The sequence below is a fragment of the Mustela nigripes genome, chromosome 8 (assembly GCF_022355385.1).
Source record: "Mustela nigripes isolate SB6536 chromosome 8, MUSNIG.SB6536, whole genome shotgun sequence".
NCBI lineage: Eukaryota > Metazoa > Chordata > Mammalia > Carnivora > Mustelidae > Mustela > Mustela nigripes.
This window is the reverse complement of record NC_081564.1, coordinates 26860664-26871148: the sequence shown is the minus strand read 5'-3', so window position 1 is coordinate 26871148 and position 10485 is coordinate 26860664. Positions and strand designations below refer to the sequence as shown.

The 10485-nt window shown below is 51.2% G+C and overlaps 1 protein-coding gene across 1 annotated transcript in view; it reads right to left on the bottom strand.

The window, feature by feature from the left end:
- Positions 1–465: 465 nt before the first annotated feature.
- The window catches only part of UPB1 (beta-ureidopropionase 1), a 30957-nt gene continuing 20937 nt past the window's right edge, over positions 466–10485 (bottom strand). The window contains exons 6-10 of the mRNA XM_059408945.1: positions 9289–9458; positions 5177–5258; positions 4143–4185; positions 2933–3087; positions 466–1430 (exon numbers count right to left, since the gene is read on the bottom strand). Of these exons, the coding sequence (XP_059264928.1) occupies positions 1347–1430; positions 2933–3087; positions 4143–4185; positions 5177–5258; positions 9289–9458 (534 nt within the window). The 3' untranslated portion in view covers positions 466–1346. The remainder of the gene's footprint in view (positions 1431–2932; positions 3088–4142; positions 4186–5176; positions 5259–9288; positions 9459–10485) is intronic.

Sequence of the window (10485 nt, the reverse complement as noted above, 5' to 3'; positions counted from 1 at the left end):
TCAAGTCCACAGATGGGAGAGGCCAGCAGGAGCGGCAGGCTGACAGTGTGCTTTGTCTATAAATCTCTATCACTACAGGGACGCCTGGGTGGCTCAGTGGGTTAAGCCACTGTCTTCGGCTCAGGTCATGATCCCAGGGTCCTGGGATCGAGCCCCAAATCAGGCTCTCTGCTCAGCAGGGAGCCTGCTTCCTCCTCTCTCTCTGCCTGCCTCTCTGCCTGCTTGTCATCTCTGTCAAATAAATAAATAAAACCTTTAAAAAAAAAAAAATCTCTATCACTACATCATACCATGGACTACCATGGCCCCCTTTAACACTGCAAACAGAGTCATGAGTGCCCTTAAATGAAATAAGAGAATTCCAGAAAACCTAGCACCAATGCAGAAAACTCATCCTGAGGATTCTGTTCTGGGACCAGAATCTCTATCAGCCAGGGTCCAACTAGAGAAGCAGAAACAGCAGAATCTATGTTAAGAGATTTATTGCAAGGCATTGATTTAAATGATTGTGGGGGCTGGAAAGACAAGTCTGCAATCTGTAGGGCAGATGGTTAGGAAGGGCAAACGAGATCTCTCGGGCAGGTGGGGTGGGGAAGCTGCTGTCCACAGGCAGAATTTCTTCTTCATAGGGGAAGCCACAGCTCTCCTCCTGAGGGCCTTTAGATGGACTAAATCAGGCCTCCCTGGATTATCTAGAATAGTCTCACTTGCTTAGTTAACTGGTTATGGACTTTAATCACATCTACAAAATACCTCCATAGCAACACCCAGATTAGCGTCTGATTGAATACCTGGGGGCGCCAGTCTAGCCATGCTGACACGTCTGATGACCATCTCCCCTGCCCACAGCCACCCAGCAGCTCAATGACTCTGGATCAGCCTCAGCTTCCCCTATTTGCACATACGTTCCCACCCTTACCCACAGGTTGCCGACAGTCTAAACAGAGGCGGAGAAGAACGTCAGGACTGGGTCATCCCATGTGTCTTACTGCAAATCCACCTGCACCATCAGTGCCTGGTTTTTTTTCTTTAATGGAGGTAAAATTCATGTGACATAGATTCAGCCATTTTAAAGTATACGATTCAGTGGCATTTCACGTGGACACATTCACGGTGTTGTGCAACTGTCACTTCTGTATGGGCCCAAAACATTTCATCAGCCAGGAAGGAAACATTGTACCCACTGGGCAGTTACCCCTCCCCGCCTGGAGCATTTTTAAACCAATGTGGACAGCAGTGTTCCCAGGACATCATAAGGGAGAACTTGAACTTTCTAAAGCCTGCTGTACTCGCTGAGATGCCAGGGGCAGAGGTGCTCTCCTTGGCAGCCAGGGGCTAAAATCCAGCTACTCCTTCACGATATTGGGGCTATAGTTGGGTTTGACCGCTTCGGCAAGCTCCCGAGCATACATCTCGTATCTGCCAGTCATCTGAAAAGCAAAACACAGGCAGAGTCTCGTTTTATAAACGCCCTTCATTTACTCACCACCACCTCTTGCCACTAGAGGGCAGCCACAGGACAGAAATTTGCCAGGAAGGCCAGCAGGAGGACAGGATGGTTTCAGATGGTAAGGTAGGAAATGACCCCTGTGTGACCGTTCACCACTGATTCTAGGGCTATAGGGGCTGAGATGACTCGCACATGCTGACCCCTCTTGCTGGAAGACCTCTGTGACCTGTCCATCCAGAAGGCATGGCCTGTCCAGAGGCAGAAGGGAAGAAGGCTGCCCTCTTACAGAACCCCAGAATAGCCTACAGCCTAGAGAGGGGAGTGACTTGCCCCGGGTCCCCAGGCAGCCAAGGAGTTTGCTGGGATTTGTACTCTGGTGTCCTGGCCCTGAGTCTGGGAGAGGTGGGGGCAGGGCTGGAAAACTTACCCAGGGTGTTCACACCTAGGCATTCCCTCCCTCCTTCCGAAAACCCCAACAGGAGCTCAGGCCCACCACCATAGTTTGCAGGGCGGGGGGGGGGGGGCTTGGGACATTCAAAAAGTTACTACTGAGAAACATTCTGTTTATTGCATGGAATCCTGCATTAATCCGAGCTTCCCAGACAGAAGAGAGACAGGCCAGGAGACATGCATGTGGGCGATGCCTTATTTGTCTGATGAGGACCTGAGACCTAGGGAACATGCCCTAAGACCCGTGCTCAGGTAAACAGGGGAGGTGGTTCCACCCAGACATGCTGGGCAAGGTCCTATAGTCATGAAGACATTCAACTGCATGTATAAGTAGTTTCTGAGTCGGTTGAAATACTGCTGGACACAAATGCAGCAAACTCCATCTGGGTGAGGATGAGGGGGTCTACTGCTGGGCCTCTGCCCCATTCCAGGGGGCGGGCACTTACGCTCCTCCATGACCCCTGGTGTCATATGTGTTAGGTTTCAAAGGCCACTTGAGACCTTCCAGTTTTATAAACAGGGATCCTAAGGTCCAGGAGCAGAAAGGGCTTGCTTAGGGTAACTGAGTGGCAGAGCCAGGCCTAGATTCCATTTCTCTGCGTGACCCATTTCCCTCTACTGTCAAGGTCTAGACCGCCAGGCCACAGGCAGAGCCAGACACCCACATGTATCTTAGGATAAGTGCAAATGCCTGGAAAGGGAAAAAAGGATTAGCAGAGGCCAATCCACTCTATTCTCCGGACAAATGAAATTGAGATTAATTTGTTTGAAGGCGCCCAGAATCTAAATCAGACAAGAGGAGAATTTATTGAGGTCTGCTGCCTGGCCATCATCTGACCCAGTGGCTCCTCCCTTGCACACCAACTCTGGGAGGAAGACACCCAGCCCCTTCACTTGCCTTGGAGCCTCCTCTGGGAGCTCCAGAGAGCAAACCCAGCAGCTGCGGTTTCCAGCTCTGAGAGCAGGCTGGGGGGTGGAGGGGGGGGCCGCAAATGGAGGAGCAGGCCGACAACAGGGGACTCAGGGACCCACCTTGAAGTTCCAGATGTCATTCACTTGCCGGCAGAGGTTCAGGTCGAGCTCTGCAACCAGCAGCCCGTCCCGATTGCGGGAGAGCCCAGGGGTGCGGCTGCCATCCGGGGCTGCCACATAGCTCGAGCCGTAAAAGTAGCCAAAGTTCCGGTGAGCTTTGGAGGAGTGAAACAAAGCACCCGTGAGCTTGTGTGTGCAGACAGCGGGGTAGGCATATGGAGCGACATCCAGGACGTGTCCATTCCACTCCTCCCCACCCTCCCCAGCATCCCCGTGCCACCTCCCCAGAGGCCCTGCCTCCCTCCTCAGGCCTAAGGCTGAGCAGGTTTCTATAAAAGTCACCCTCACAGCCTTCACCTCTGCCCTGGGAACTTTTTTTTTTTTTTTTTAAGATTTTATTTATTTATTTGACAGAGAGAGAGGGAACATAAGCACGGGGAGTGGGCGAGAGAGAAGCAGGCTTCTGGATAAGCAGGTACCCGATGTGGGGCTCAATCCCAGGACCCTGGGATCATGACCTGAGCTGAAGGCAGACATTTAACCAACTGAGCCACCCAGACGCCCCTCCTGGGAACATTCTTAAGGGTCACCCTTGCAGAAATGTTAGCCCTTATTCCCGTTAGCTACCCAGAGCCCAAGGGAGTCATATGGCTCTGCATGGCTTCCTGTGTGACCTGCTCCTGTGTTGGCCCCACACGGTGAGCCAGAGGCTCCATCCCCACTTGCCTTCCCAGCTGCGTCCACCATACCTTCCTTCCATGCCTCGGTCCCCTCACAAGTCAAGCGGTGCTAACAGCTACCCCACAGGTGTGCAAAGAGCAGGGAGGCACGGAGCTGGGCCTAGAAGGGGCTTGGACCCAGCAGGCACCCCAGGGACTTCGCTTCCCTGCCTCACTGTACCTCTCTCTGCAGGGAGCTAACTGGGGTTGGAGACTCTGGACATGTGGGGCCTTAATCTGGAACCTAGACCTAGAATCCTTTCAGGAAGTGCTTTTCTGGGAGACAGACCTGCTCAGTCCTCTCTGTCTTTCCAGGGGACACCCTAAGCTAGTTCCAAGATCTCCTGGGTGAGCCCTTCCCTTCCACATTCCAAGTCAGAGAGGTGGGACCAGTCTGTGGGGTAGTCCCTGCCCGGAGGGGGCAGACGGAGAAGGGGACAGTGAGGCCCACCCCTCAGCTGCTACCAACCACGGAAAATCCTGGAACATACCTTTCTTCCCATCTCCTGAGGTAAACTCGTTCGGGAATTGCTCCTATGAAACAAAATCTAGGTCAGGTAAGCCTATAGGTGGCACTCCCAGCGTGGGCCACCGTGAACTCAGAGAAGCAAGTTATAGCAAGAGAAGGAATGGCCTGTACTCGCTGGGCAATCAACAAGTACTTATGAAATGTCTCCGCTGAGTCGCCAGCACTGGGCCAACACAGTGGGCCAGCGGGGAATTTGACAGGCAAGGTAAAAAGCCTGACTTTGTCTCTGGGGAGTTTATAATCCACTGGGAGGGGGAAAAAAATAGAGATCCAGCAGAGTGGTTCTCAGGCCTGTGGAAGACAGTTGAGGTTTGTCTGCCTGGGAAAGAAAGCCCCAGTTTGGGGTCTCTGAGGGGACTAATAGGGTATTCACACACCGTTGCCAGTATTTCCCCAAAGCCTCATGGAAACAGCACCTCAAGCCGTGATGGGGTTACAGAGGCTAATGAGAACACTGAGTTTCTCCATATTGCCAGAAACTGGACCCACTTACTGTAGGAACCTTGATCACCTCAGCCTCAGCAGATCCTCTGATCAAAGTCTGACATCCAACTAATATGAATGAGGAAGAGGATTATTATGTAATGAATGCACTGGGTTTCATAGTCAAGTTCACTCAGCACCCCGGGTCAATGGGGAAAATTATGAAACAGGAGACTTGGAGGTTGACAGGGTGAGAGCCTTTCAACATGGTTTCAGCTACAAACCCAAATAGATAAAAACATGAGAGGGACATAGGAATACCTTTAAAAGGAACAAACCAAGCCAGTCTCCCCTCTTCCAGGACCCTAAAATTTGTGGCACAGGGACAGGCAGAAGACGTGTGAGGGACAAGCGGATGAGGTATGAGGTCAGCAGACAGTTGCTTCCCTTTGCTGGTGGAAGAGGCCAGGCCCCCCTGGGCAGGCAGCTTTCCTAGCAGCTCTGTCCTCCACTCCCTCCACAGCATACCTGGTTGACCAAGCCCAGGAGCCCAGCCAGACCGTGGGAACTTACCTCACCCACGCGGTTGATGGCACAGGTAAAGCAGTGATTCGCGATGGCTGCGTTTCTGGCCTCAATGGGCCACAGGGATTCACTGTGAGGGAGAAGCAAGAGGAACCAGGTAGCTGACTTCCCTGCCAGATGGGGTGGGTGCTTGGTCCCCAGCTACAGCCAGGCTGCCGGCCTTCTCAGGTCTGCGGCAGGGATGGCCCCGGGAGACTGGTGTGGTTGTGGGTGTCCCTACATCCCCCAGCAGGCCAGCTTGTCCTGTGTTCAAGCCCAAGCAGTCTTTTGGGATGGGCCTGCTGCAGGCTAAAGCAGCCCTGAGCCACAGTTTTCTTTTCTGAAACTTCCTGAAAGGGCTATTGTAAGGACTGACCATATAGGTGAAGAAGCTTCTAGTAGGGTCTGCATGACAGAAACTCTGTAACGGCTAGTTCTTGCTCCTTCCCTCCTCCTCAGTCGGGGGAGGAACTTACCTTCTAGGCTAGGCAGGGCCTCACCTGGCAAACATCAGAAGGGAACTGGGAGCCTCGGGGCTCAACCACTGCCCTCTGAGGACTCCAACTTCTGCCCTAACCCCTACCCTGCTCTGTGGTCTTGCAAAGCAGTCTCCAGAGGGAGAGATTTCAGGCCAAGCAAACAGAGGAAACCTGAAAGGAAGGTAACTGGAAGGGGTAGTAAATTCTGTAGCAGGTGTGCCTTCCCCTGAGCTGGTCTCCATTTTCTAGCACCTTCTGATTTTCCTCTTCTGAACCCTGAGACTCTAAACAGAGGCTCTCTGGCCCTCCTACCGGCCCAGGAAGGAGCTGTGGGCCTTCCTCAGTTTGGCACCCACAAAGGTAGGACATGGTAGGAAATCTTGCCCCAACTGAAGACCCTGTCCTTCTCCGGCCTATCAACTACCATGTGCCATGGAGTCCCATGGGCCTTCTTGTCACTAATGATCTCTTGTCTGAGGAACAACATCATTAGGATTCTGGATTGACAGGCGTAATGCCCACTTAGAAACACTAAGTGACTGAAAGCAAAATGCCCTGGCATCTTTCTTCCTGTCAGTGTGCACCTGGTTTAAACTGGGAGTAGGTGGAGGGAGTGGGTGCTTGACAAGCCTAATTCTCAGGAGGATTCACAAGTCTGGAAAAAAAAAAAATCACAGGCTTGATTGAGGGGACTCATTTTGCTGCTTTTTTCCCCCAGCTGCTAAGCCAAGCTGACAAAACTTTTAAGAAAGGATTTTTATAGAAACACACCCATAAAATGACATTTTCAGGAATTAAATAGACAGCTTTCTTGCAATTCTCCTGGGAGGGTACGCTGCGTAGGACTCAAACCCACAGCTGGCAAATAAAACTCAGGCTCTCCAAACAAACAAGGGAAAGGAACCTGAGGTTCGTGAGGGCCCAGCATGTGCAGGAGTCATGGCGAGCACACTGGGGGCAAGGGGACACCTCCCCTATTCCCAGTGTGGTTACACTAACCCCTAAAAATAATCACAGTGGGAAGGAGACACCTATCAAAGGGATGGAACTATGGCTCTTCCGTTCATGCATGTAGGTGGCCGAAATCTTCAACCCCATGGGCTGCATGGCACCGTCAGGACAACTCAGTCCATTGAAATGCACTTCAAGTCTGTTGTGTGCTTACAACTGTGGGACTCCCAAAATGAGTAGGGACACCCCACCAACCCACAGAGCATGTGGGAGTCGGGGGGACAGGACACACCGGAGAAGGGATGGATGGTTCCAGAAGCCACTGCCTGTGTATGGCTGGTGGGTATTTGCCTAGCCTTGTGCTGAAAAACACTCACTATCAATTCTGTAAATAATCATTTATCATTTTAGGAAAATCACCTAGAATCCCACCATCCTAACAAACCATCTGTTGTAATGTTTCCACACTCCACATCCATCCTCAGCAAAAAGATGTTTACAGAGCTCTGACCACAGCCTGGAAACATCTTCCTTTGCTCACAGGCTTTTGTCATGAAGCTGCATTATCTTCGTAATGACTTTTTAGTAGCTCTGCCCTAACTAACATGGAAGAGACAAGCTGAAATTTACCTAACCCTGACATTTTTCTCGCCTTAAGCTCTTTTATTATTATAAACAAAGCAGCCAGAAACATCTTCATGCATATAGCCTTTTCCTCCTCTATCAGGTAAAGTTTTAGGAGTGTAATTATCCGGTTAAAGGGTGTGAACATTTTGGGAGCTCATGAAACATCCTATTTTCCAAAGGACCTGTTATCGTCTTAATTGCTGGCCTCACTGCACCCTTGAAAGGCACGAGTTGGGTGATTGTTGGTTGAGGAAGGAAAATCAATAATTTTTAATAAGCCTAACTGGCTGCTGAAGATGCAGTTACGTGCAGATTACACTGGGGTGCTTTGTTTGCTTAATTGGGGCTAATAAAAGCCTGACAGACTAAGGTCAGGGAGGCAGCTGTCTGGAGTCTGAGTCTACCGCTTTGCCTGCCCTGGCTCAAGAGCTGGTTCGGGGCAGAGATGCTTAGTGCATCGGCTTCAAGTTCCCCGGGGGGACCCTTGCAGGTAGATGGCGCTTGCTGAATGTCTTATGCGTGGCCAACAGCAGGAGGCTGCTCCAGAGGGCTGGCCCAGGGAGAGGTTCTGTCCACGTCCGGATGCAGGGTGACCAGTCATGACCCTACGTCACAACTGCCTTTGGACTCTGTCATGGTAACCAAGCTGCTGTGAGGCCCCAGGAAGTTTCTTCAGGGGTATAGAAGGTGGGATTTTTTCCCCTTCTGCCCAACAGTGCCCCTCCTGGACACAGACAAAAACTTCAGGTGCACAGAGGGGGCCGCTGACCTGAGGCAGCCCACTAGGTTTGTGTTCTGGCCCACTGAGGGACCCACTGTTCAAATAAGAATGTGGTGGGGGGCGCCTGGGTGGCTCAGTGGGTTAAGCCGCTGCCTTCGGCTCAGGTCATGATCTCAGGGTCCTGGGATCGAGTCCCGCATCGGGCTCTCTGCTCAGCAGGGAGCCTGCTTCCTTCTCTCTCTCTCTCTGCCTGCCTCTCGGTGTACTTGTAATTTCTCTCTGTCAAATAAATAAATAAAATCTTAAAAAAAAAAAAAAAAAAAAAGTGTTTAAAAAAAAAAAAAAAAAAGAATGTGGTGGGGACGTCACTCAAGAAGAGGGCAGCGTGCTTAAAAGAAAAGGTAAATGTCACATTCTGACCTTCAGAAGAAATTTGACGGGAATTTAATCAAAGAGTGACAGGTGTAGGCCGGCAGGAAACCCAAAGCTGCCCACCAGAACTGTCCCAGCTGCTCCCTACAGAGGGACCAGGGGCCCTCTCCCACTGCACTCCACCAGCATCCCACTGCTAGGGCACTGGCAACCAGGACAACAAGGGTGAGAGCCAGCACCTCCTCAACCAGGAATCCTGCTTTGGAGGAAGTGAGTTGGGGAGAAAGATATTTGCACATAAATTCCTAGAGCTCTGGTACTTGTTAATGATGCAAAACTGGAAACCACCCAAATACTCAGCCGTTGGGGAAGAAAGAAATCGCGGAAGTGCACTCATGCTGGGTCATCTTAGCTCACCCACCATTATTAAATGAAGGGCCCCAGGGGTCTTGTGCAGGAGCCCAGGGACTGCCAGCCCTCCCCCCTACTGCCTTCCTCAGAATAGATTCATCTGTTTCACGACAAGGCTAATGCCTAAACACATTATAAGAGTGTTATAAGAAAACAGTCTGCTAGTTAAAAACAAATTTCAGGGCCACTTGGCTGATCTCTTAAGTCCCCTCTCAGCTTTGATGCTCTCATTGGCTCCTTCCCTCATCCAGGTGTCTGCCCTCCATGGGCTGCATGTCACAGACAAGAGGCTTAGGAATCCCCAGGCCCCCTGTCCAAGGGCATAGTGGCTGCCATGACAGGGAAGCGGGTGCTAATGCTGGCCAGGCACCTTCTAAGCTCTGGGTACTTTACAATCGCATGGCTCAAGATTTGTTAGACGACCTGGTGATTTTCCTGCCTGCCACATCCACCTCTGCCTGCCACATCTACCACACCCAGCTCGGAACCCTGCTGCGGGGCCATGAGCCCCAAGAGGGCTAGGTCCCAAGAACCCTCCCCGATCCTGCTTGCTGACGGACCTGAGCGCGCCGACGGTGGCTGAGGGGTTGAAGATGATCTCAGCCCCGTTGAGGCTGTACATGAGCCAGTTGAGAGGATGGTGCCGCCCGTAGCAGATGTTCACTGCAGTCCTCCCGAATGGAGTCTGGAACACGGGGTGTCCCAGGTTTCCCTCCATGTAGTAAGTGGACTGAAAAACAAAGGGCCGTGTGTGAAAGCCTCTTAGCCTTACAATTTCTCCTTCCTTAGACCTGACAGAAAAAAAGAAAATACTGCCAGGACTCCAAAAGTCACAATCTTGGCTGTAAATCAAGTTCCGAAATTTTAATACGCTTAACAAAAAAAAAAAATAAAAAAGAAAAGAAAGTAAAAAGAAAAACTGAAGAAACCAGACACAGTAACCACAGACAATTGGGAAATCACCACGGCTTAAGATTTTTCCCACAATTTCTTTGGTGGCGTGTCCAAAAAATCCCCAAAGCAACTTCCCACAGTATTTTCAGGATGAACTTTGGCTAGTTTTTCAGTCATGGTACAACTAATGGTTAAGGTCTGGTCAGTGTTAACATGAGTTAGTGGATGTCTTCACCAACCACATGTTCATCTGAAGAATGTCAGAGTGGAAGGGACTGGAAACTCATCCAGAGCGAGCCCCGCCCTTTGGGGGAGAACACCACCACGGCCTCAATGGCCATGTGACCCGTCCAGCTCATGTAGGTCAATCTGAGACTAGAGCTCACAGTCTGAAAGTGTTCTCCACAGAGATTCCTGGCATCCTGGCCGGGACTAGGGATATTATACCATGTCTGCCTCTCTGCCTGGCCCCTTGGGGTGCTGGCCCTGGGACATGTTCGAGGATGGCCCTGTGGAGGGGCCGGAGGGCTCATTGGGGGTCCCAAAGAGATCTGCTCCCAGAACATTCTGCCTCCTCCCATTAATTTCAAAATGTGTTAGGGTCAGGTAGCAACCAGGATGTGTACATGTGGTGGACACTAGAATAGATCCTGGTGTGTTGAGACAAGCCCTTCACTATCTGCTGGGAGCTAAAGATTAATCCTAGGGTAAACAGGTGACAAGCACATCTTCCCATCCCCATCCCTACCTCCAGCTATCACTGAGAGACACCAGGGTTTTTTTTTTCTCCCCAGGGAATATCATCCAGCTCTGTAGATCCTTCCTTGTCCTTCTGAGCAGTCTGGGAGTGTGGTTGGAACCCC